General features: G+C 42.9%; 1 protein-coding gene across 2 annotated transcripts; it reads left to right on the top strand.

Annotated features, from left to right (window-relative positions):
* The first annotated feature begins 1,556 nt into the window (after nt 1–1,556).
* On the top strand, nt 1,557–26,444 carry LOC113030765 (uncharacterized). 2 transcript variants are annotated; one of them, XM_080307032.1, is made up of 6 exons: nt 1,557–1,683; nt 1,774–1,925; nt 15,631–17,753; nt 18,110–18,412; nt 25,724–25,983; nt 26,314–26,444. In XM_080307032.1, exons 3-6 carry the CDS (start codon nt 15,647–15,649, stop codon nt 26,320–26,322), a joined length of 2,679 nt encoding a protein of 892 aa, XP_080163158.1. In that variant the 5' UTR covers nt 1,557–1,683; nt 1,774–1,925; nt 15,631–15,646; the 3' UTR covers nt 26,323–26,444. The 2 variants fall into 2 exon arrangements, with proteins under 2 accessions (XP_080163158.1, XP_026038248.1); XM_026182463.2 differs by lacking the exon at nt 26,314–26,444 and having other exon boundaries at nt 25,724–26,127.
* The last annotated feature ends 948 nt before the right edge of the window (nt 26,445–27,392 follow it).

Genomic DNA, 27,392 nt, shown 5'->3' with positions numbered 1-27,392 from the left:
AAGCATACATTTCACTGGAGGCTGAACATTCTGATAATAACTGTGGTAGCAACAATAGTTGGAATCCAAATAGCTGTTTCTCCACAATCATCTTATTGAAGCCCAAAGACTAGAATATCAGAAAATAATGCATAACTGCTGGCGTAAATTATGACTATTGACACAATGACCTGTTCAAACTACCTTTTGAGCCAAACATCTGGATTTATTGTTTGTTTCTCTATATCATTCTAGTGATTCAGGATGATGGAGGTCAAAAATGGCAAGTTAAAGTGAAACCGCTGCAGCCAGCTCATCGCTAAGAGCGGATACAGGCATAGATTCAGGAATCGAGCGGCCATCAGCCACCTCCTGTAAATGGATGATATCAAGCTGTATGCCAGGATTGAGCGAGACATCAAGTCACTGATCCACCTCACCAGGATATACAGCGAGGACATCAGGATGTCATTCGGTCTGGATGAGTGTGGCCAAATGGTTGCAAAGAGAGCTCCCAGTGGTAACAGGAGCATTAGGAGCTGTAACCCTGAAACTGGAGAGTTGGCTCCAGCAGATTCCAGGCACATCAGAGGTCTCAGTCTCTGTAAACTTTTTTTTTGTCATATATATATTTCTATTCTATTTCCTTTATTGTGCTTACTGTAGTTCTTTATAATTGTCTTTATTGTTTTTTAATTATTATTAGTTCAATTTATACGTTTTATAAACAAACTTTGACATTTGAAACAGAAGGGTGCAGTCCTGGGAATCGCAAATAGGCTATACAGTACTGCACAACCCTCAAACCTGAGCTTGGGATATATACTGTACAGAGCCTGTGCTGCCAGTTTCAGGACAAAATCTGCTAAAGAACAAATTCTGAATAAAATATGCAACATTCAGGAGCTAGAAAACATTTTTAGTCTTCATCTTAAACCTGTAATCAGCTCTGCCAAAAGAAACAGATGTAGCTTTTACGTATTTATTTCATTTCATTTTGATTTGATTTTATTTTTAATCACTTAATTAATGAATTATTGTGGGAAATGTTTTGATTGGAGAGAGTTCCACGTAGAAGTGGGCAAATCAATCAAAAAAGCCACAGTGTCCATATCAGTGCTGGTACTGGTATCAGACCGATACTATAGATAGCATTGATACTTTGTTTCTATCCTCTTAAGTTCAGTATGTAGCCCACTGAATTGTGTTACATTTTTTTAATGAAAAAATATACCTCAAAAATGCAATATCTCTGTGGCTTTTTGTGTTGTCTGTCCTTCTGTTTAATTTATAGCTTATAACTTAAATGACAGAAGTGGACCCAAAGTGCCGTAAAGACAGGGACATTTACGTTCCAGGTCTCCAAAAGTATCGGTAACGGTATTGGTATCGGCACTACTTGGTATCCGATCGATACCAAAATTCGCAGTACTGCACACCACCAGCTTTACATTATCCCCTCACTTTTTCACGTCCTCCTCCTCCAGCCCGCACGTGCTGCGTGCTCGCCCCTGAGTCCTTCCTCTCGTGCGTGTAGCCATTGGTTTGGGATGATGTCATCCGCAGTAGAGACAATAGAGCCCTCCTCCCCCGTCACTGTCTCCTCACACACGCTTCGCAGCTCAGAGTGACACACGCTCAGACGTGACGCCAGCTGAGTTAGCCAAGCACCCCTGATGACATTTCCTAATTTATCTGTTTACTGTGAGTCCGGCAGAGCTGTGCATCGTCTAGTCAAAGCAGTTTTTTTTAAAAGAAATTATTCTTATTTGTGATTTTCCTTTTTCTAATAAGCTTCACCTACAAACGAGCAGGCAGGGGAAGGTGTTACACAGCTGGATCATACCAACACATCGGGTCGTGCTATTCGGGCCACTGCAGACATGAGGAGCTCTCATTCCGCTGCGCATAAATGATGAAAACACTACGGGACTGCCACTCTTGATGTAAGTGATGTTATCTTTTATTTAAATTTATTATTAAGTAAGTCGTCGTAGTGCACGGTCCGGTCGGCCTGCAGCCTGTGATAGTCCCCCATCAGCATCTGCTTTCAAACGGTTTATCTCACAGCACAGATCTGCTCCTGAACGCCGTCATTGTGCAGTCATGTGAATGCAAGAGAGAGAAACAAGAAGTAGAAGGCAAAGCATGATCGTGCATTTCAGCGCTGGCTGCCGGATGCCATCAGTCATCTGTGTTTGCAGTGATAAGCGGCGTGTGCCATTTATTGTGATAAATAACTGCAGCCCCGTGGAGGGGCTAAGCAAAGAACGACACGTGAACTCTTAATTATGCACGTCCACGCTACATCAGAGGCAGGAAGTGAAGGTACAGGCCTGCTGGCCCGGGCCCGCATTAGCTTCATTTCTCGTCATAGTAAAGGTTAAAAGACCGTGCCACGGTGATGCGATTAAAATACGGAGAAATTAGACGGTGCGCCATCTACCGACTGCACAAACAGCAAGTAAAAGATTGGCAATTACTGGCCTTTAGTAAACATGAGTGCAGAGGAAGAATGCGACTGTTTATTTTCGCTTGTAGTGGTGCTGATGAGATGAGGAGAGCTTGTTGTTTTAAATAGCAGGATCCAGAGATTTTGATGCCATTTACAGAGAGATGAAGGTGCAGACACACATAAATATGCCAGCCTATGTAAGTGACTGATGACCTGTAACTCCACCATACACAGGAGGCTGGTGGATTACAGTTAGGCTGTGGTCAGAGTGAAGCATGCAGGTTGCTTAGCAGCTTCACTAACTTTACCAATGACACAAATCTGCAGGAGAATCACTGCAGTGCCATCGCATAGACACAAAACAGTTTCAGATGTAAACCTGCCCTAGGCTCCATTGTAACTATTAATATGGCTCTTTAACCTGATACAGTCAGTTGTGGGTTTAGTGATCACCCCGCTGAGAATAATCGTTCAGCTCTGCTGTTCAGTGTTGACTCAGTGCTTCGGTCAACCTGTCCAGGTGAAAGCACGAGCAGTTCTGCTGATGGTCCAACGCTTCTGTCAGACAATGCTAAAAACCTCCATCTATTAAACCAAGGGAAGAGGCATCAAGGTGGCATTTAAAAAGTGGTTAAACTGATTAACAGCAGCTGATTAACTCTGAAATATTTTCAACCTATGTATAAAACACAGGAACATGAGCATCACTTGAGATTACTTAAAAAAAATGATCACAACAGAGTGATGTAGTAGCTTGAAGGACATGAAGGTTAACACCCTCATCTTTCCTGTGATGAGTATGCATATTCTTTATGTGCTTGAGTTTAATGTCAGAAGGCACACACATCAGGAAACCATAGAAACAATGTTACAGCCACGTAGGTGTCCAAAATCACTCTCTATGTTCTACTTTCACACTATATATAATGATAATGTGTGTGTCTGCAGTATTTCAGTGTCCTTAGAAAGTTCCTCATGGAAAAGTACAGTAGGTACATTGCATCATACAGATCCAACAATAATCACTGGGCAAGATATAAAATGGCAATGATAACTTGGCATCTTAAATATAAATCTAGTGTTGACTGAAGAGTAAACACTTAGTACCGTAGTAGCATTTTTCTCCATGTGGATGTGCATAATCCTCTGTAAATGGACAAAGGCCTCAAACAGGTCTTCTGTTGTCACACCCAAAGTCAGAGTCAGCAGACTAGTCAGGATGACTGTTAAGTGATCACAGGGTTTGATTGTTACCTGAAATGAATCAGCAAACTCAGTAGCTTCTCCAGAGTGGAGCTGGCTCGTTCTTCTCTGTTTCATGGGAAATTGAATATGTTTGAGTTTAAAACTTTTCGTGCTCTCTGACGTGTTATAGGCCACAGGAGATTAACTGATCACATTTGCAACCCTGCTGTGAGGAGAAGTGAACGATTCAGAGTCAGATAACTTTATTTATCCTAATGGGGGCAAGTGAGAGAGCAGAGAGCGTTCTATAGTGTGAAAGAGTGCAAGGAAGTAAAATAAAATAATATAAAACAACATAACATATACATTGAAGTATTGGTAATGATGGTAAGGAATGAAGGGTTGGTTTAGAGACTGCTGGACTGTATGACTGACTGAAACGGGAGCACTGAATTGGTGGCAAGCAGTTAAAAGTAGATGATTTAATTTGGATTACGAGCTGGTATTTAAAAAAAGGAAAACTAATGTGTGTTGTCATCTGCATGCTCAAATACAGGAAGTCACTGCTTTTCATACATGGATCCTAAATCATTTATAACAAGACGTCTTACGAATGCGAAACGAACACTAAAGTGGTTGCTATGCAAGTGAAGTTCTGAAACATTACTAGTTTATTTAAAGGCAAACATACACTAAATATGGCCAAGTGAGTAATAACGCACAGGATTACCTTGATTTCTTTTTAAAGAAACAGCCAATGACAGCCTGTCTGATTAATGTGAAATAATACACTGAAACATGTGATCCGGCTCCATATAGGGCTCCAGACCTCAAATGAATCCTCCCAACATGACCTCAGAATCGCTCCCACTGTTAGTAATGATTAAATCATTAAGCGTTCCTCCTTCTAAATGTTGACGCCGTCGGCCAGCCTTGGCGCTGAGAGAGATGCCGCGACAGCCCCGGGGTGTCCTGTATTATTATTTTCATGCACACTCATACTTTCTTAGGGGAGGGGGTTTCTTTTCGAGGATATGAGGGAAAAATAGAAACCGAGTGTTGTTACCACGCTGCAACTAACAGATGCTGCTGTTGACTTTTTTTTTTCCTTTTTTCTGTTCTAGTTGAGCGACTCTCTGTCAAATAGCATAAGGTTTCGGTGTTACCCGCAAGAGACAAAATGATTTGGGACCCAGTGGAGCTTTTCTGCTCTGCTCCTCCAAAGGTTCTCGTGTGTGTGAGGTCTTTAAACTAGATTTAAAGCCTTCCTGCCCGCCAGTTAAACCTTCCCCCTTCACTGGTTTAGATCAGGCTTGTAACAAATGATCACACACAGTCACTCAGAGGGCTTCGCTACGCGTTGTTACATCTTGTTTGACAGTTAATCTTTAAGACTTTTTTTTTACCTTTGTTTGTAAGAGTCGACATGTCAGAAAGTTACAGTGTGAGCTGAAATCCGGTGGATGGAAACGAGAACATTTCAAGAGTTTTAAAGGTAATTGAGACGGCGTTCTTTTTACAGAGATTATATATTCAAAGAATATTTCTCTTCTTATCTTTACCTGACAGAGGGCTCAAGTCCCAACCAACCACAAAACCTCTTCCTGAGCTCCTTTTGTCACTGTCTATTCTTAGATTTCTATTTTAGGATTGTCATTTCTTTGGCGTTCCGATAAAACTGCACAGAGCTTAAACGCCTTCCTCATTGTGCTGTTACACCCCACAGCATCATTGTTTTTTGCGAGGTTTAAGAATACAGCATATAAACAGCAACGAATTAAAATACACTGACAATTAATGGCCTTTAAAATGTCCATGTGAACAAGAGTCCAGAGGAAGACCGTGAGTGTTTATTTGTGCTTGTGGTGATGCTGATGAGACGAGAGGCAAAACAGAGTGCTAGCTAGATTCGCTAACCTGACTTTACAACCAAAGCACATCTGCAGCGTCATAACACAGAGGCAAACCAGTTGCAAACATAAACGTGCCCTGGGCTGCGTTTTTCCTGTTAATATGGCTCTTTAAATGTGACACGGTCAGTTGTGGGCTTATTGATCACCCTGCTGAGGCTAATCATTCAGCTGTGCTGTTCAGAGTTTGAACAGTTGACCCAGTGCTTTGATGAACCTGCCCAGGTAAAAGCACAAGCCGGTGATTAGCACTGGTTTTCTCCTCAGTTGGTAGTTGGTATTTGGCATTTTTGTTAAATTCAGAAAAGGAGAAGAAGAAGAAGAACTGCACAGATGTGCGAGGGTTATAACACCACACGTCCTATCACTTCTTTTTCTAGGTGTTAATTGTTAAATTATTTGCATGGCTTTTTGATAATCTTTCTTGCGGTGCAGCACTTTGGTCAACGTCTGTTGTGTTTAAATGTGCTATGTTCATAAACTGAGTTGACTTAATGCTCACTGATTGGCCAGCTTGTGCTGTTGCTTCCATCACTTTCTGTCTGCTGACTGTGGTGATTAGGTGATGTAATTATTTTGACTTTGCCTCCCTAGCCCGTAGTGGTGGAAGCTGTGTTGAGACCGATTGCTGTTAAAAATTAAAGCATGCAAAGAACTAACGCACACCAGCAGAGAGCATAAATGCCTTTTGAGCCAAACAGCAGGGCGTTTTATTTGAGATGTTGGATATTTAAGAATGGCCGTAAACGATCCTCGTGTGTCATTATTGTAACATTATCATGCCTTTGTTGGCAAAATACTCTGATTTGGGCATCTGAGTCACAACGAAGTCATCACATACAAGTGAGTTGCCAGACATTTCCTTTGTCTCAAGTGAATGCATCATTAGATGTGCGACTAAGGTCTGATTAGAGTGTGACTCACAATGACTTGCGCACATCTCTGTGCCGTTCTTACGCACACAATAACCAAACTTTTTTAAAAACTAGTTTCTTTATCTTGTCTAACTTCACTTAGTCTGAGGTGTCAGTAGTTGTCACTTGATGTCATTACAGAAAAGCCTGACGTTGATAACGCATTATTTATGCTGTTTTAAATGCGCTTCCAAAGCTTTGTTACAAATAATATACTACTGCAATCCAATCCCTTTTTTTCTGACACACATTAATGTAAAACAGTGTTGTAGATGTTAATTTTCTTGCACAAAAGGACAAGAACGTGACGGTAAAGTTTACTACGAAAAAACTGAGTCGACAAGGAGCGATGGTGAGCTGTTCCTGATGTTTCTATACAAGAAAAGGAAGAAAATGAGATTCTGGGTTCTCACAATAAGGCAACAGAAGGGAGAATTTCATGGTTTGATTCAGGAGTTGAAGCTGTATCATGCCGGCTTTCATACATATTTCAGGATTTCAGTGGGGCAGTTTGAGCTCACATCTGAGGTGGTAGAGAAATACTTTCAGAGATAGTCAGATTGTATATTCAGTAACGGTGCACGTTTTGTTGCCAATTGCAGGATTCTGATTGGTCAATATTGTTTATTTGCATTAGAAAAATTTGAAAATCGAGTTTGCTCCAAAGAAATAATTGCCAGAAATTTGTCCTACGAAACACAGTCGCTGTGAACGGTCACATTCACATTAAGCATAGGTGAGTCCGAAAAACATTTATAGTGCGTGAACGAGTTTCACACGTCTTAAAAATGATGTTAAAGCTGAGTGTACACCTAGAACAGCCAAAAGTTAATTTACTAATACATAGAGTAGTGTAATTAATTACTATGTAATATGTAATACACAATCATACCTCAGTCGGTCAATAACACCTGACACTGACACATTAACCTACTTGTTTCTGTGTCAAAATGTTATTCACATCTGATTCTGACCCACTTTGGCAACCAGCTATCTGTGCTGGGTGCTTTATTAGTCATTATCATTCATATCATACTTAAGATGGGCAGGCGGAGCCTCGCTCCCTGCTCCCTTTTCCTATCTGCAACCCACTGCTGTCACAATTAACATTTCTACCCTGGGGCGTGTTGAAGGGGGGACTACATACTGCCGTGACTCCACTGTCAAGGCACCCAATGATGATGGGCAGAGTATGTGTTTTGCTTACATGTAGAACAAATTTTGTGCGCTTGGTACTTGGCTGCTTCTGGACTGGATGTTTCCCATAATGCTTTGGTGGTCAGCCAAGTGTATTATCAGTGTTTAGCAGTACAACAGAGGAGGAGTTTTCTGCTGCTTGGCTTGTTGAAGCTTAACGCCAAGTCACGCTCGAGTGTTTAAGTCCTGACAGGTCCTGATGATTGGTGCATTATTCTCTGCCATCAACATCCATGCAAGTAAAGGAAACTTGCTCTGTTTACTCTTTAATGAAGACATAGAGGTACATAGAGTAATTGGTCTAATTCACTAAGCCACTAAAATCACTAAGTCATATATGTAGAAAAAAAATTAGCTTTTATTTTAAGCTAGAATTTTAAAGGATTAGTCTGCACTTTTTTGCAAAGAGGGGCAGATTTTGCAGGCTGACTGAGCAGGTTGCAACTCCACCAGCTACCATTAGAGTTCAGAGACTCACCAGACGCTATGATGCTATCACAATACTTCACTCACAATAAGATAATATTGCGATTTTGCAATGTGTTTAGCATTGCAGTAGTGTATATTTTGATTTATCACCTTTTTTTCAGCTACAAATCACAATCTTCAAAGTTAAGTTTTGACAATATGTATTTTATCCAAAGTTATATCCCATCAGTTACTTATGATTTTAAATGGGAGTCATCCAGCGTCATAACATTACATGATGACATAATTTTCACCAAACGGTAATACATAGGCATAAAGAGCTTACTTTATTCATTTTATTATTATATGTTATTAGTGAGCATCCATCAATAATTTGAATCAACACATTTCCTTTACATTTGACACTTTACACTACAGAAATCTGTTAACTAACTTTCACACCAGCTTGTGTCCAGTGCCCATAACTCTTTCTTTCCATCTGTCCGTTTGCTTATGTGTGCGGAAGAGCAAAGAGAGCAGCAGACCGCCTCTTGTCATTTTGTGCCCACTGTCAGCTCAACACAAGCAAAAATGTGGAAATGTGGATCGTCCTCTGACAGAAACAGCCTGTTCATCAGCCTCTGGAAACAAGTGACTCAAGATGACAAAGTTTCCTGCCATCCTCATGCTCAAGAACCCTTACTGTTATATATAAAAAAAGAAGCATGACAAAAAAAACACATGCAGTGGAAGAGATTCTTTAAATCAACCCATTTAGAGTTATTGAGCATCCTCAAAGTGGTGTTTGCTCTGCTGCTGTCTGCTCTGTGTTTGCTGTAAGGTGCATTGTGATGAAGTAGCTACTTAAAACGGGGGTGGGGTGAGAGAGAGCAGAAATATCGCTATCAATCTTGCAAAACCAGACAACCATCTGCTCCCAAAAAACACCAGCTCCCTCCCCTCAACAGCTTGTCCCCAAAAACACTCACTGCAATGCCTCTGCAGCTGGAAATGGACCACACTGCCTAAATCAGCACTGCGACTGATCACTGTGGGGTTATGCAGCGATGGCCCTCCCACTGTAAGCTTTACACTGTCCTCCTGTCATGCATATGAGGGCCTTATTGTGTAATGCATATCAGGATGCACTTCTTTTGTTCTCGAAAAAAAATTGTTGGATTTCTTTAAAATTGCCTGGTTGACATGGGAAATCACTTAATGCTTCATTCAAGGAAATTATAATTTTATTGCAGATATTTCTTTGCTGTGGGAGAGTTCAGTCGTATGGAAAAACATTAGGAAGTCTACCTTTTCTTTCTGGTTCTCGCCTGTGACTGTAAAGCCGTTATCTCTGCTCTGCTGGTGGAATATGAGCCGAGGGAGGGCGTCATGATCTCCCCCGCAGGATCATGCAGCTCTTACTAACAGAAACTGAGTGGCACTCTTCTTTTTTTTTTCCTCCCCCCTTAAATATTGCTTTTAAAGTGCAAAAGTTTGTATTTCAAATCATTTTACTTTTATGTGCTCTAATTCAGAAGCAGCTAATGTGATTTAAAAGCTTAGCAGAGTATAGATATTTTTCCTGAAGTATTCACACATGAGCGTGTGTGTGTGTGCGCGTGTGTGCGTGCGTGCGTGCGCGTGTGTGTGTGTGTGTGTCATTCATCCTGCGGTGCTTGTTTATTCAGTTTCATGTAGCCTGCTGTCAAATGTTTCATACAGAATCCTCAGAAAAGTGCTCAAAACATATTGAAAATATACAGTTAGCTTTGTGCACATACTGATATGAATTATGAGACTAATACACTTTACGTATTACATACAACAGCATTATTTACCATTATTGAAATGTTGTGTGAAGAGTCAGAGTTAGTAACACATTAATTTGGCCCATTAAAATGCTGAAAGGGTTTCTTTTCTAACTTTCTTTAATATCTCAGTGAGCGATAAGCCAGTCCCTTTTGTGCCCATGCTCTGCCAATATGCAATAACAGACTGCTCTTTGTTGTGCATCTGTGTGCGTGTGTGCGTGCGTGTGTGTTTTGGATGCAATTAGAGACAGCCTAGGATCTGTCAACTTCAGCTATTAGCAAGGCGCCAGCAATGAAAAACTGTCAAATCCTAAATTGAAAATAACAAGCCTGTTTCTGTGACCACAAAACAATGAGTTTGCCCTTTTAAAAAGGCTTCAAACAAACCCTGTACACTTTGTACCCTCACTATTATTTAAAAAAAAAAAATACAATTACTGGAAATGCGTCAGCCCTCGGCATGTACAGCATGTTGGCAGAGCAGGTAGCTTGCAGACTTTTATCAGATTCCATTAGACGAGCAGGTTAATTAGGACCAACCGACTGCAGTGATTTTACATAAACACAGCTAATTAAACACAAATTTGATTACCGTATTTCCCGGACTACAAAGCGCACCTAAATATTAGCCGCACAAGCTAAAATCAGGGGAAAATCCTGTTTTGTACATACATTAGCCGCACCTGACCAAAAGCCGCAGGTGTTTCAATGTTGACTTATCATATGTAAGAGAATATGCACAAAGGGAATTGTCAGGAAACAGATGGCTGTTTGGAGACATCACTTTTATTAATATTTTGAAAAACAAGTTATGGGTACATATTTGCACATGTAGTACATAACAGTAGCCTACAGCACACCAGAAAAATAGATTCGGACTACCTTTTAGGCTCAGGTGCAGTGACACGGCTTTAACAAGAAGAAAAGTCAGTCATTCACCACCATCTTTCTCTTCTTCCTACGCACTAAAACCACCAAAGTCCTCTTCTCCAGTGTCGGATACAAACAGGCTCAGGATGGCTTCGTCATCCACTCTTCTTCTCTCCTTCGTTGTCACTTTCAAAACCAAAGAAATCCTCATTGTCAGTGTCAGAGTCGAACACCCTCAGAAGGGCCGTGGCGGTGTCCTCCTCTCCATCATGCAGCAGTCCAGCCCTTCAAAATCCGTTGGTGATCGTGGATGTTTTCACACTTTTCCACGCTGTCAGAATCCACCGGTGGAGTTGGGCATAACTTGCTTTTTGGGCATAACTTGCAAGTTTATCGCCGCTCATCATCCACGACTCCCGCTGAACGCGTAGCGCTACTTTGAAGTTTGTTTTTCGCGCTACTTCGTACGGCACTACGTTGCCTGGCGGACGGACATGTGACTAACATACCACTCTTGAACCCCGATCCTTCCGCCAGGCAACGTAGTGCCGTACAACAGCGGAACACACAAAACAAATCGTCTTACAATATGACAAAAATCACGGACAATCCATAGAAAAGCCGCACCTGACTAAAAGCCGCAGGGTTCAAAGCTTGTGCAAAAAGTAGCGGCTTATAGCCCGACATTTACGGTAATCGTTTTATCAACAGCTCTCATACCCTTGTTTTATTCTCGCGTACTAACAACCCAATGTGCTTAAAGTATTAGCATAAAAAGTACTTGTTCTGCTGGGGTTTGTTAACCGTCCTCCAAGTACAGGATTTTCTGTGCTGCACAAATATGGCTCTTTTTCTGTTGTTTCATATTGCATACACACATTTACATGTTGTTAAATGTTGTGTAATTTGAGGAGTTATTTGAATAAGAGAAATAAAAAACTAAAGAACATCTCAAATGTAACTAGGGCCTTTAAACTTTTTTTATATAACTGCTTAAAAAAAGTTTGGAGCCGCTGCTCTTTAATTCTTGGACATTCTTACTTTGTGATATTTTCTTGAAAACATCAAGTTTTTCTTATTTCAATTTTAATTAAATGCTCTATCTCACAGTTATAAATAATTTTAAGAAATCCTGGAGAAATCCTTTTGGTTTGGTCCATTTTGGCCAAACCTGACCTCTGAAATCCATCTAACCCTGCCAACCAGACCAATCACATCCAATCTCCTTGGCAGATGTGAAAATAGGATCTTTTATCAATCTTTAATGTTGCCTTTGAAGCACCGAATGGGCTTAATTTAGAAGATTAGGCAGAATTCCTAATTGAAACTTTAAAAGCTGTGGTGTCTTTTGTTCTTGCTGTGAAACAACATCCTAACATCACTGGTGTGCTTTGAGTGTTTTCCTTTTTTCTCTGTAGCTGAGTGAAAATGCCACTAACCAGCCTGCACTTTACAGCATGTGACAGAAAAGTAATCAGAGTGATAGAGACTTCCACCATGACAAAACTGGGTCATTGTAACACCCACCCCCTTCACCACAGGCAAGGCTGAAAGAGGAAAAAAAGATGAGGATGTCATCACCAGACTCTGTGCGTGGATATAAGCATGGGGACGCTGGAGCGCGGTTTGCTTTCTCTATGGGTTGGTAACTGTGTTGTGGTGGGACCGAAGGCATCCCCAGATCACTTTGACGTGTCCCTTCCTTCCCCGTAGTCTGTGGTTTATAGTGTCACGTTATAATCTGCCTCCCTGTATTTTATCTCTACCCTCTTTTGTTTCTGTCAGCCGGTGTCGTCCCGAGCTATCTGTTCCTCCCAGCACCCACTTTAACCTGTTAGTCTCCCATTGTGCTGAGAGACTTTTGAATGTTGCTTCACAGTTGTAAGCTTAAAAAAGAAAATCCACTCTCAACAATCACTCTCTAAAAACAGCTCTATGTAATTTACCAGGTGGATTGATGGTCTTCTAGTTTGCTAGATCTGCTAATATAAAAAGATCAGTATAGGGAGTGCCTTTATGCTTTTAGGCTGAGGGTTAAATTGAAAGAAGTAAACACCGAGGGTCAGTCTGTGAAACCCAGCCACTGCAAGTGCCTGGTTAGCAGCAGTCAGTGTGATCAAATACCGAAAATTAAAATTACAGCTAGGAAGGCGTCTGAGATGACAACATTCAAAAGATGGTTAGAAGTTAATATAATCCTGTGAGGTTTATTTTACTACAAAAAGGTTCATTTCTAAACCATCTTAGTTTGTGATTCATTTTTGAAGTATTAAAGTATTAAAGTAGTGAGTATCTAAAAGCTTAGCCTAAAGGTGTTCTACACATGAACAGTGCTAATAAAAAGCTGTGGAGGGGCAGAATGACAAATTAAACATTAATTTAGGTCTTTTACCAAAAAAATGCTAAAAACAATGAGAGCCCCAGTGACACAGGCCTAGAGACTGGTCAGCAACCGCCTGGCAACCACTGGCCGACTTCTCCAACTGGTCGGCAAATGGTTGCTGGTAGGTGAAAATGGTCAGAACGAGGTGTACAGGGTTGCATTAGAAACCTCCTTAAGATTGCATCATTGCTCATTTGCACAATCGCCATGGACACCCATAGAGGGCACCAACTTATCTGCAGTCACTAACTTCTGGCTGTGTGGTAGTGAAACAGAAAAGTGTGGCACATAATGGAAATGGATACTGTTTCCCTTCAAAGTAAAAGTTGAAAGGTTCTGTTTGTAGTAGCAAGGCACAACTTTAACTTTGAAGAAGATTTGCATTGTTTCAGTGCCACTGGGCAACCAGTTGGTGAATGTTTGCAGACAAGTCAACATCTTCCATGTAAATGTTTAGCAACCAAGGAGGTTTTTGGTGTAGCAGATTTCATCTGGCAACTGTCAACAAACCAACCGGACAGAAAATACACATTTTTCTTAACAAACGTCAGTTGCACAGCTCTGGGCTTGTGAGACTGATGCATACAGAAAAGGCTTAGGTCCAGAAATCAATTTTCAGTGACTGAAATCAGTTGCCCCTTTCACACTTCACTAGTTTATACCAAATTTTCAATCCCAAAGCATTAAACATTAAACAAGCAGACATTAAAACAGCCTCCCACGGCTATAAGGTTAACCAGGCTGTACACCTTTTATGGCTGAAGTAAAGGCAGGAGTTAACGAATAGTTTTTATTTTCTTTGTCAGAGAAAACTGTGTTTAGAGCTCAACGCGAACATTAGCATCCTAATATCCTCCCAGCTGACCAGCCCTGGCACCAGTGCAACCATGTCTGCTAGTGTGGCAAAAAGGAAATTAAAGCAGTCCATCAACCAAACAACTCACGGCACAGTGAACATCACAGACAGAGTATACGTGCCAATGGGTGGATTTCACCTCAACGACAATAATATGTCATTTTAACCTTTCAAAGCAGACCTAGTTTATAATGAATGTACCAAAAAAAAGTAAAAATTTCAACTCTGACATTGTGAAGTAACTGCAGCGACCTGTTATTAGAAGCATTACTCATTCAGACAGTTTAATGCTATAGAGACACTTCAATGTGTGTTTTATTATTACACTGACTTCATCTCTTTTTGCTGCGTCATGATGTGAAAACTTTCTCTCCAGCTGAGCCGTGTTGTTGTCTACGTGGTGACCTTCTGTTTATACCATGGCCTGGACAAATGCTTGTTTTTAATTGGCCCAAAGGATGTGGTTAAATTAGTTGCTACCAAAGACAGGGTGAACGGCCTAATGGCTGTGGGCAGGAAGTCTTTCATCTCAGATAATCACAAAGTGAAGAATCTCACTGAGCCATTAGCTAACTGTGAGTCACTAGGATGTTCCGCAGTGAAAATGCACTGCAGAGACGGAAATACAAAAAGACATTTTGTGCCGAATTCAACAGATTGAAAAACGTTAAGTGCCCAAATCAGCTTGGCATCCACATACATATTTCAGCATACAAACAAAATAAAGGCTACATAATGTTAACATCCAGAACATACTATGTTCAGCAGTATATTCAGCTGCTTTTAACATGGTCTGTTATTTCATGTTCACACATCTTGTTGGGGACCTCTCAGAGGGATGAAGGTTACTGAAGCTTGTTTGATGCAGCTTTTGCAACAGAGCTGCTAAGAAGCCTCACTGCTATCAGGATTAGCTAGGATTATTTGCTGCTAACAGCAAACAGGTACACACTCTTGAACCTTTGGATTCAGAATCTCACAGTTGAATGCCAACAGGATTACCCGGGAGCAGTTTCAAACTGAATGTCAGATTCCTATAAATACAGATGAAGGTTAAAGCGTCTGTCCACTGGCCCTGGTATAAGCAGACTGAGATTGTGCAGTGCATGTTTAAATGGATTCCTTAAAATTCATTACTCCTGTGATATCCATTCACCTTAAACATGCACCTCTATGGGTCTTCACTTCATAGAATTTCTCTTTCATTTGCAGCAAGTATGAAGAGAAATACCACCAAGTTAATAAAGGTCAAAACAGAGATTGTTGGTCGGTTGTTTTGTATTTACTCTTGGCATGGTTTGTCACGAGGAAGACACCTTTACAGGTGACTTACAAAAATATACAAAACCTAAAAATCTGTTGATGTTGTGAAAATAGTTGTCATTATTGTTGAGGATTTGGAGCTTTACATTTCACAAATAATTTTGCTCTTCAAAAAAATCCACTGAAAGCTGTAATTACAAAAAATCTTTCATTTGCATCTGTGTACATCATACAACTCAGGAGCTGCAAGGCAATGTTCATAATCTTTTATGAGCACGTGCTGTTTGCATCTAAACTGAAGGAATGTAAAATGTGCCCCTCATTTCCAGTGTATATGTGAACTAAGACTAAATCCCTGACTATTTTCTCTATCTCTCTTTTTCCCCTTTCACTGGACAGCTTTGCATAAACCCAGATGCCTCCCCTCCCTCTTGACGAACGCATAGTGGTCATTCAGCGCCCCAAAAATTTAGCCCTTTGCGAGGCTTCCCCACAGACTATCCCGCAGCACTCCTCTCATCTTACAGCCTCCTCCAATGGACAAGTCGCTCAACCTGCTCATCTCCATCCTTCTCAGTCCCAATTTTATTCACCCACCTGTAAATCTCTGACTCTGGAATGCAAGCGCAGGTCCTCTCGTGTGCAGAAATTCAAGGGCGACCAACCTGTCCTCCCGGCGGCCGTCAGACACATCCCTAGCCACTGCCACAGCAATGGCACGGTAACTCTCGGCCCGCGTCTGCCCTCACACACGCATACTATTGATATCAGAGTGACATTGGACAAAGGAGGAAGAGGTGGTGGAGGAGGCGGAGGATTCAGCAACTCATTAGGGCGTAGCGGGAGTATAAAAAGTGGCAGAGGGAAATGTGTCTCTTCAGGGTTCGAACAAGGACAGTGTGAGAGAAAAACCGGAACTGCAGGGAGGCCAGGTGGCGTCGAACACAGGCCACAGCGAATTCGTCAGCTGTCATCAGCCCCTGGTGGGGTCCTACAGTTTGTCCCCGCCCAGGCGCAGCAGCATAAGTTTAGGAGTGAAAAGGAGAAGGAAAACACTGGTTTTCTTAACAGATGTGACCACGAGTTTTCCTCTATAGGTCACAGGACAAGCACCAAACTGGGACCGGTCCATCAAAGCCTAAATAGTCACAGTCTGACCCACCACCACAACTCTGTCCCTTTGCCCCATGCTGCCATCCTAAACTCCACCTACCCCCCATCTCCTTCCTCCCAACCCACCTATGTCGCAGCCTCTCTTCAGCAACGTAGACAGCCTCACCCAGCCTCTCAACCCAGGGATCACCGCCCTCACCTTCTTCATGGTTTACCCCTCTCTCCTTGCTCCTCCCACGCTGGAGGGTTCCCCAGCCCTGACCACACCTGCACCATCGACTGCGCGCACCCATTCAGTTGTGGCTGCTGGAGGTTGGTAAGATGCAGAGGGTGTAAAGGGCACTCGGCTAGCTTTCAAGGAGGTGGTGGAAGCACTTCCACCTCATTTTCCTGTGGTCACAATGTTGGAGCAGTAAAGAGAGGAGGTAAAGAAATGGGCCTGAGAAATCTGGGTGGGTGTCTCTCCAACGCCTCCACCTCTAACACCTCATCTTCTAACAGCACTGCTTCTGAGTGTCGCGCGGGCCTGTTCAAACCTCTCCGCTGTGCCTCCTGCTCTGGTGAGGCTGGAAACTTTGAGAGTCCTGCTATTCTTCGCAAAAAACTTGTAGGAGGATGTCTTCCCTGCACCCCGCTGTCCTCTTCTGCCCCTCTGCGGGCAATACAGAGCTGCGTCACAGGCTGCAACCCCAAAGCTTCCCAAACGGGCAGTTCCACCTGCAGCTACTGCAGCAGCGACCCCATAGTGGTCACATACAACCCTCGCAGAGGCAAACCCCCAGGAAGAAGCATTCCAGCAGCTCATCCGATGTCTGTGTATCAAGCCGATGATGACGACTACAGCGTGCGCACCATCTGGCCCGAAGAATTGGCCAAGAAGATGACCCACTCTAAAGCTCAAAAAAATCACTGTGCTGGGGGAGGTGTAGGAGTCGCGAAAACCTGTGCGAGTCAGACCCAGAATGGCAGTAATGGAACAGGGCTCGTTCTCCTGGACTGTCAAAACCTCAAGGAGTACGCACAGACGCAGCTCACAGACCACGCTGGACGGAGGCGGCTTCAGCAGGGCAAAATGGCAGCCCTCGATTTTATGGGCTGCAGGTCAGGACCGGAGTACGACGACGGTCGGAGCTCGCTGAAGAGGCTTTTGAATAAAGCCGAGGATGCGGGAATGAGCGATGGGCCTGACCATGACGAAGATGCAGCATATCCCTCCTCCCCCTCTCCCCGCTCTGCCTCCCCACCGTCACCTGTGTCCTTTTCCCCTCCACCATCCGCCCCCACTACGCTAATCAAACCCAAGCCTTGGCAGAGAGACAGGGAGGGAGGACACACTCTGTCGTCGGCTCAGTCACTTCACCTGGCCTTGAACTCCCTGAACAGAGAGCAAGATGAGGAGAACAACAGAAGTAAGAACAGCTTAAAATCCAATTGTGCTGAGGCCATTGCGGTCAGTGATGTAAACCTGGGTCATAATAGCTGGTGTCAGGTTGTTTTGATCACAGCTGTTGATCAAAAATCTTTTGGTTAGCTTCATTTTATGACAGTGTTAATGTTCTAGTGCAACCTGCTTTTATAATCTACCAATAATGCACACAGAATAATATGACCCACTTTTGCATCAGGGACAGAATTGCAGATTCACTTTAGTTTTTGTCGTTGCATTGTATTGATTTTTTAAGTATTCTCTTGATTTGGTGCTTTGTTGTAGCAGCTACTTGTTAACTCGCAGTTAACACCACCTCTCGACACTATCATTTCCCAGTGCGCCTCTCTCTGCCGCTCTCCTCTTCCTTGCCGGCTTCTCTTTCCGATGAGTCTGTGATGACTCCTGATGCGGAGAACGCTGTGGTCAGTCCCATCCTGCCCTTCCTGTATCTGGGAAATGAGAGAGATGCTCAGGACCTGGACCTGCTCCTACGCCTCAACATCGGCTACGTGGTCAACGTGACCACACACCTGCCTCTCTACCACGTCAGCTCTGGACTGCGCTACAAAAGGATCCCGGCCACTGACAACAGCAAGCAAAACCTTCGACAGTACTTCGAGGAGGTTTTTGAGTTTATTGGTGAGTGCTCCACCTCTTGTACATTGATGTGTGCAGTGTTGGGCACTGTGGTGGGATTACTTTATTAGGTAATAAGTAGGGGTGCAACGATACTCGTATCGATATTGAACCATTCGATACAGTGCTTTCGGTTCTGTACGCATATGTATCAAACAATACAAAATAAAATTTTAATTTATTTTATCAACTTTCCTTCTGACGATGCTGTCTGTGTTGAGCGCTCAGTGGATCTGCGGTTGACAGTGCAGCCTAGGTGGAGTAGTCGAACGCAGATTCACTGAGCGCAGGGCAAGCTAGCGAGACAGAAGTTAAGCTCTCCTTGCAACATGGCAAATTGAACCTCCCCCACCCTCATTCAGATCTGGCGTTTGGAACTATTTTGGTTTTCATGTGATGTATGACCCTGAAGGTAAGCGAGTCATGGACTAAAGTAAAACAGTATGTTGGATGTGCCATGCAATGCTCAATTACATGGGTGGGAACTAGTGTGTTAGCGCAGTTAGCTCGTTAACGTGTTGGCACGGAGATTTGCCGTGTTGTGGCGTTAACGTCATTTCAACGAGATTTACGCTGACAGCACTAGTGGGAACACAACAAATATGACTGCACATTTACACCGACATCATCCTAGTGCAAAGACAAGTGGAAGCAGACAAAAACAACAAGCACGCATGCTACAAACTTTACCCTAGTCATTTAGACAGCTGTTAGCACATGATTCTCCTTATGGGGACCTGATATGTTTAATATGCTGCTGAGAATATAGCCCAGAAGAAGCGTATAGTATAGCTTTTATTTTGGAAAGAGCCATTTCTCTGTAATAAACTCTCCTTTCCAAAGATGAGTGATTCCTCAATCAGATACAGGGCTCGCAAAATCGGCTGCCCGACGTCCTGGGGCTAGCGATTTTTCCAGTTGGGCTACCAAAATCTATTTCTGCCCTGTCCGTCGGGCTATCGTAGGACGGAAAAATATATGTCAATGCTTTTGCATTCTTTCAGAAATGTAGCTGGGTAATTATGTCATTGGCATCGATGAGCCACTGTCAATATGTGACATATTGAAATCGTGTTTGAATTTACGCTTGTTTTTTGCTTTCACTTGTTTCACTTTGCAATCGGGCGAACTGTGTATAGAGAGCGACAGCACTGATTGGTGAGTGATGATAATTTGCGCACCAATTCCTCTGACATCGTCTTATCAATCGTTAGCTTACTATGCAAAAATGACAGGTGAAATCTCCCGCAACAAGCTTAAACATGTGAGAGGTTGATCGCCCAGAGAATCGATGAGCGTTATGTGAGTGCGTGTGCAAAAGCAGCAGGATATATATTGTAGCGGATCAGGGCTGTTCGGGGTTCTGTTTGTACAGTTATGTTTTGTTTATGTTGCCATAGTGACGGGTGACGCCCTCTCGCTGCGACGGTGTGTCCTTCCGGGGTCAGAGGGCACCCTGTGTGTTGTTGTCGTTGCTGTGCTGTTGCCGCGCTGAGCAGTTAGCTAGCGGCAGTGTTCTTCTGCAGATGTCAATAAACGGCTGTGCTCCCTGGCTAGCTCACGGGAAGCAAGACCAAACGATACCTCCGTCTCCTCGTTGTCTGAGCTTGCCACATTGGTGTCAGAAGTGGGATGATGGTGGCACCCCATGTTCTGACCCGAGTGACTTTTCCCCTGCCAGTCGTGACCGGCCGGTGCGCCAAAAGAAGGCACCTGGACATTTGCAGGACTTTGTGTGAGGTAATGGGGTCGTCGGGGACGACTGACCCCTTAGGTGGGGGCTATGTAGCGGGTCAGGGCTGTTCGGGGTTCTGGGGTCCGTTCTTCGTACGTCGCTTACTACATCCAAGATCAAATGACACATCCAAGACCAAATCATCGCGCTAACTCTGAGCTCGCTATTCCGGTTCCCCGAACACACCTGCTGTTGACGATTAGTATAGCTGGATGAAGTAATGTGAGATCACTGGGTGTCGTAAAAGGGGCTACGCATCGATAGTAGAAACATTGATCGGCAACCCTCTGATTGGTCGGCGAAAATGTCGAAGGAGCGCGCTCAGTATTTTTCGGCAGCAGAGCAAGAACTCTTGAGTGAGGGATTTCAGGAGTTTCAGAGTTTAATTAAAACGCAAGGGAACACTGCAAAGGCTGCAAAAGCAAGGAGAGAGGGCTGGCAGAAAGTTGCTGACAAATTAAACTCGTAAGTAATTTAATAATAACAATAATAATAATAAAGATTACAACAACAATACTGTGAATGCTTTTCAAGCATTCACACTAATAATGGAGTGGATTGATATAGCGCTTTTCAAGGCACCCAAAGCGCATGACAATGCCACTATTCAGTCACTCTCACATTCACACACTGGTGGAGGCAGCTACAGTTGTAGCCACAGCTGCCCTGGGGCAGACTGACAGAAGCCAGGCTGCCATATCGCGCCATCGGCCCCTCTGGCCAACACCAGTAGGTGGTAGGGTAGATTTATTATATTACACTATATTATCCAATAATATATTACATTATATTATATTATGTTAAATTATGTTATATTATATCCCCTTTCACATTAGAGCCACAACAGGACCCACTAGAACATGGGAACAAGTAAAAGTGAAATATAAGAATATTCTACAGAATGGCAATATTCATCACTTATATTGCTTTTAGTCTCTTGGAAAGAGACCCTGAAATAAGCTGTTAGTTTGTTCATAACAGCAACCAAGAAAAGGGCAGAGCAAAAAAAAGACAGGTGGTGGTCCTGCACCCCTTCGTCAACAAGTTGGTTAAGTAAATAATACCCTCACGGGAAAATCGATATCTCTCTATGAGCACACTGTCGCGCTGAGCTAAAGGATCCTGTCTATCCCGCAATATACGCTGGATTCTGAGGACTCTCCTTATCAATCTTGCACCTTCTGCAATGGGCTGCTCGCGTATACGGACAGGACATGGCTGCGACAGACTTCCCAAATCCACCTTCGCTTTTATAGCCGTGGTCTCTCATCTTGATTACACGAAGTAATTTACAATTACTACTCTGAAATATGAATTACATCTGTAATAATCACATACATGTAATAGAATGATTAATAGTACATTTCCCTTTTTTAGGAAATGACCTGTATGTATCTGTGTGACATCAATAAAAGGATCAAGTGCTGCATTATCTTTAGTTACATTGATGTTATTTATTTATGGTGAAACAGTGGTGGAATATCGCTGTTGCTTTCGTATAAATGAAGCGGACATACCTGCGTGGCCGCGATCTAATCCTGTTTACATAAAGTAAACCTGCTCCCGAGCAGGTTTACGCTTATGGCTCTGTTGCTACGACAGCAAGTCCCGGATGAGCTTCGGGGAACCGAATGATCCAGGATCACGCGAAATCGTCAATAATCAAATCCAGCTAACTTACTTAGCGAGGTACGAAGAACGGGCCCCTGTTTGTACAGTTATGTTTTGTTTATGTTGCCATAGTGACGGGTGACGCCCTCTTGCTGCGACGGTGTGTCCTTCCGGGGTCAGAGGGCGCCCTGTGTGTTGTTGTTGTTGTTGTTGCTGCTGTGCTGTTGCCGCGCTGAGCAGTTAGCTAGCGGCAGTGTTCTTCTGCAGATGTTAATAAACGGCTGTGCTCCCTGGCTAGCTCACGGGAAGCAAGACCAAACGATACCCCCGTCTCCTCCTTGTCTGAGCTCGCCACATTGGTGTCAGAAGTGGGATGATGGTGGCACCCCATGTTCTGACCCGAGTGACTTTTCCCCCGCCAGTCGTGATCGGCCGGTGCGCCAAAAGAAGGCACCTGGACATTTGCAGGACTTTGTGTGAGGTAATGGGGTCGTCGGGGACGACTGACCCCTTAGGTGGGGGCTATGTAGCGGGTCAGGGCTGTTCGGGGTTCTGTTTGTACAGTTATGTTTTGTTTATGTTGCCATAGTGACGGGTGACGCCCTCTCGCTGCGACGGTGTGTCCTTCCGGGGTCAGAGGGCGCCCTGTGTGTTGTTGTTGTTGTTGTTGCTGTGCTGTTGCCGCGCTGAGCAGTTAGCTAGCGGCAGTGTTCTTCTGCAGATGTTAATAAACGGCTGTGCTCCCTGGCTAGCTCACGGGAAGCAAGACCAAACGATACCCCCGTCTCCTCCTTGTCTGAGCTCGCCACATTGGTGTCAGAAGTGGGATGATGGTGGCACCCCATGTTCTGACCCGAGTGACTTTTCCCCCGCCAGTCGTGACCGGCCGGTGCGCCAAAAGAAGGCACCTGGACATTTGCAGAACTTTGTGTGAGGTAATGGGGTCGTCGGGGACGACTGACCCCTTAGGTGGGGGCTATGTAGCGGGTCAGGGCTGTTCGGGGTTCTGTTTGTACAGTTATGTTTTGTTTATGTTGCCATAGTGACGGGTGACGCCCTCTCGCTGCGACGGTGTGTCCTTCCGGGGTCAGAGGGCGCCCTGTGTGTTTTTGTTGTTGCTGTTGTTGTTGTTGCTGTGCTGTTGCCGCGCTGAGCAGTTAGCTAGCGGCAGTGTTCTTCTGCAGATGTTAATAAACGGCTGTGCTCCCTGGCTAGCTCACGGGAAGCAAGACCAAACGATACCTCCGTCTCCTCCTTGTCTGAGCTCGCCACAATATTTTAGTTCTGCTGAGCCAAATAAGACAGGTCAGGGTGAAGAAGTGACAGCCAAAGAAAAGCTTACCACAAAACGGAAAAGTTATGACAAATCAGACTATAAGGCAAAAAGAAAGTTCAGCTTTATGGTTTCATGGACAAAAGAATTTCTGTGGCTGCAATATGACAAGCGAAATAACCAGGGCTGCACATAAGTGGTCCGCAGGTGCGCATTCGCTGTCAAAATAAAAAACGGGCACAAGATAAGAAGTTGCAACGCGTGTTTGCATACATAAGATTTTCAGGAGGAGGACAGACATTTGTTTAGAACTCTTAAAGATGTCGAAGAAGCTCCTTTAATCAATTACTGTGATGTTCCTCCACCTCCAAAGAAATGTCAGAAGGAGTCCGAACCACAAAAGAAGCACGTATTCTCGGAAAAGTAGTTGCAGGAGGTGAGCTGGCTTCAAACAAATGATGAACGCACAGAGATGTGGTGCGGAATGTGCCGTGAAAATTTAATAAATGACAAATTAAAAAGGCATGAGCATTTTTTTTTGTATCGGAAAATTAACGAACCATGACACCAAAGTATCGAACCGAACCGTGAATTTTGTGTATTGTTGCACCCCTAGTAATAAGGCGTTAAAAGTTCTACTTTAGTAATTACTAGTGCTGTCAGCGTTAATCTCGCTAAAATGATGTTAACACCATAACCACATTAATGCGGCAAATCTCCTTTAGCTAGTTAACGTGAATCGCCCCGTGCGAGGGCTACACAGCGTCAACGTGTTAGCGCGGTTTGGCGTTAACGTCATTTTAACGAGATTAACGCTGACACCACTAGTAATTACATTTTAAATACTAATCCAAATAATGGGAGGCTTAGCTTGTTTGTGGACCTACCAGCATTTATATAGAAGCTTGATATCAGTTTCTGCATTACGTAGAGACAGACGTAGTACATGCTATCTTAGCTATCTTTCAGATGTAAAAAGGGCTTTTACCAAAAATGTCAGCTTAGGTGCTAACTAGTAGCTGTGTCAGCACTGAAATGGTAAACCTACTGCCAAGAATTAGCAATTTTGTTGTGAGTGGAAGCTAGCATGCTAACATCAGAGCAATGCTAATTTTTAACTGTGCTAATTTATGTGTTATATACAGAATGCATTGCATTTGGGCATGAAGAAGCATCAAATTACTTCATTAACCAAGAAACATTATTGAGAAGCAAATCTAGACAAAAAATGTCAATCTGGGCCAATCTAAAAACCACGATATGATTATGACACAGATGACCAGAGTGGGCATCTATAACCAATATTTCCCCGAGTCATGCCCTCTCTTCTAATATTGTTTTGAATAAGCACATGTGTGTGCAGGCACCCACATAGCATCTTAAATACACTGATCAGTCACCTTATTAGGTGAACCTTGCTGGGACCCCGTTTGCCTTAGAACGATCCAGAACTTTAAACAATGCTCAGTTGGTACTAAGGGGGCCAAGCGTGCCAAGAATTTACCCCCCACACCATTACGACACCACCAGCAATATGAACTATCGATAAAATGTAGCATAACACTTCAGCAATCTTCTTTTGGCTTATTTTGATGAGCCCATGTGGATTGTAGCTCCAGTTGGCATCTGGTGTGGTCTTCTGCCATGTGATTATTGTGTTAACAAGCATTTAGCAAGGCGGTGATAATCCTGTTTTATTAAGAAACTTTATTTGAAAGAGAGAGGGGCCAAAGAAGACGTAGAAGTCTGGAAGAAGAAAAATTCTAATTTTTAAAATAAAATTTTGTGTCCTAGTCAGCAAACCTTTTAGAGTGTTTTAGTAGATTTCACTGTTGATTCTATAAATGTAGTTTTTATGTACTAGGAACAATGAAATTAAAACTAATTAAGTGCCTGAATGACTTCCAAGTGGCATACTTCTAGGAGGACACTGGTCTGAACTGGTGAACTTATTTGTACCAGCATTTCAACTGTCACGGTCCCACTGCTCTTCAAATACAAAAACAAGCCTCTGTCTCATTACTGCGACAGCTAGTGAGCTCAATTAGTGATGCATGGTATGCAGGTAGGACCCGCAGTTGGTCTTGTTGATAAAAGGATAGTGTAGCAAAATTAAGGTTAACAAGCTTCCCCTTACCAGAAGATATAGGAATGACATCGAGCATATGTTTATTAAGACGTCGAGTAGATAGCTGTTACTGTCACTTTTATTTTTCAATGATGAGCTAATGTTCAAACAGTGGTTACTCAGTGTCAGAGTGTTTGCGGGATGCTTTATTACTCCTTGCTGTGACTTCAGGAGTCAGGAGACTACTGAAGTCAGTAGTCTGCGATAACTGTTGCCTGGTAACCTGCTTTTTCTTTTTGTACTGAAAGAGAGAGGAAAGGCAGTGACTTGCAATGTGATCGTTAGTTCCTTTGTTTCCTTTAAAAGCTATTGTGTTAGTGTCTATGAAGTGAATTGCTGACTCTGTGCCATGCACTCTGTGATTCATCTGCAAGTTTATTTAATAGCTGGTAAAACTTTTTCTTTAAAGTTACAAATGAAATGAATTATTAAAAGCAAGTGCTGATGATGTACATGTTGCTAAATGTGTGTTACTTGTGTTTAGAAAAAAACTGATGCAGTGTTAGGTCATTTTTTTACTTCTTGAATGAAAACTGAGCTCATCCGTTTTGTTGCTCTCATCCACAGAGGAGGCATATCAGAGTGGACAGGGAGTGCTGGTACACTGCCAGGCAGGCGTGTCCCGTTCTGCAACCATTGTCATCGCCTACCTTATGAAGCACACCCTCATGACAATGACAGATGCCTACAAATACGTGCGGAGCCGCCGTCCTGTGGTGTCGCCGAATCTCAACTTCATGGGCCAGCTTTTGGAGTTCGAGAGGGACCTCAACTCTGGGGTGACTCCTCGCATCTTGATGCCTAAGCTTAACGGTGTGGAGACGCAGGTGTGAGAAAGGTCAGGGGTCGCGAGTGTATGGAGGGAGTTAGCGCAGGTGAAAGAGAGAGCAGGACTGAAGTGGCATTGATGAGGCATGAAGGGAGGACTGGAAAATGCTGTTGTGTTTGGCAGTTAGTGCACTTTTCATACTGTGAGACAAAAGACTGGACGGTTCAGTTGTTTAAGTAGTCGTTCTTAGACAACTTGATCTCCATCCAGCGTCTTGTTTTTAAGATAATGTGCCAATATTTTGTATATATCTAACATCACTCAGATATCTCAACACGTTTTTCTTTTTCGTCTAATGCCTCTTCCTTTCCATTCCCATTGTTTACAGTCACAGTAACACATTGGAAGATACTGACTCTGTTGCCATGAATCATAAATGCATGCAGAAATGGAAAGGAGGGACTTTAATACTGCTTCCACTGAACCGCTTGGATGCTTCCACCATATGTAGCAACACAGAGGTCATTTCGATGCACTTTATTTCCCGTGCGTTTGTTTTAGTATCACCAACTGAATTGTCACAAAGATGAGAAGAATTTGTCATGCAGACCTCAAACAGTGTTTTTGGTTCATATTAACATTTTTCTTTTTGTTGTTGTTGTTTTTTACTAATTTAAACACTGTACAATAGAGCATTATGGAGCCAGGAGGGAAACGTATCACAAAACGTGACAAACAGAGCTTGATGCTGGTAATGGCAGTTTTTATTTGAGTGAAGCAGCCTGTGTAGTAGAAAAGAATAGCAGTGCAGTATTGAACATTACACTTATTATGCAGGTTAATACACTAAAAGAAGCTTGTAATGAAAGTGGGAATGAGAGCGCAACACCTTTTTTTTACACTCTATGATTTCAAAAAATATTTAAAGGTTTTTCTGCTACGATGACACTGTGCAGTGTGCGTTGTTTCTTTTGTGGTTACTTTATAAGAGAGATGTTTTTTTTAAGCATGGATTTGTCCTGTTAGGGGGCGTGGCCCAATATTTTTTCACATTAAAGAGCACACAATAGTTTGATATAACATTAACATTTGTTTAATGTTAGCGTAGCCTATCTGGTTGGAAACTGTGAGCTAAATTGTTTTATTTCTGTGTTTGTGGGGAATTTGTGTTGTTTTTGTTTTTCTAAACAGCAATGCGAAAAATAGATGCTTTTATTTTGTACCGTTTTTTAATTGCGACCTAGGCGTCGTTTCATAAATGGGATCGCCAGAACGGGGCTGAAGTTATTTTTTTCATGAACTTTACTACTTTACAAGTCCTCGAGACAAATATACTTTAATATTTTCATACCTTTGTGAACAAGTTGGAGGTTTTTAGCTGATGCTAAGGTTGTTAGCCCCTGTTCTTTCGCCTTGCTTTCCATACTGAATTTCTTCCTCGTGCGCGTCATGACTATGCATTCTCTT

The sequence above is a fragment of the Astatotilapia calliptera genome, chromosome 10, assembly GCF_964374335.1.
Source record: "Astatotilapia calliptera chromosome 10, fAstCal68.1, whole genome shotgun sequence".
NCBI classification, from domain to species: domain Eukaryota; kingdom Metazoa; phylum Chordata; class Actinopteri; order Cichliformes; family Cichlidae; genus Astatotilapia; species Astatotilapia calliptera.
Note: the sequence above shows the minus strand (reverse complement) of the source record. Positions and strands in the feature narration are given on the sequence as shown.

What these genes read in the sequence shown, in the direction of transcription:
- LOC113030765 (XM_080307032.1), top strand. Translation starts at nt 15,647, where the DNA reads ATGCCTCCCCTCCCTCTTGACGAACGCATAGTGGTCATTCAGCGCCCC. An exon ending in AGATGAGGAGAACAACAGAA is followed by an intron (nt 17,754 to 18,109) that starts GTAAGAACAGCT and finishes ATCATTTCCCAG; the next exon opens with TGCGCCTCTCTCTGCCGCTC. An exon ending in GGAGGTTTTTGAGTTTATTG is followed by an intron (nt 18,413 to 25,723) that starts GTGAGTGCTCCA and finishes TCTCATCCACAG; the next exon opens with AGGAGGCATATCAGAGTGGA.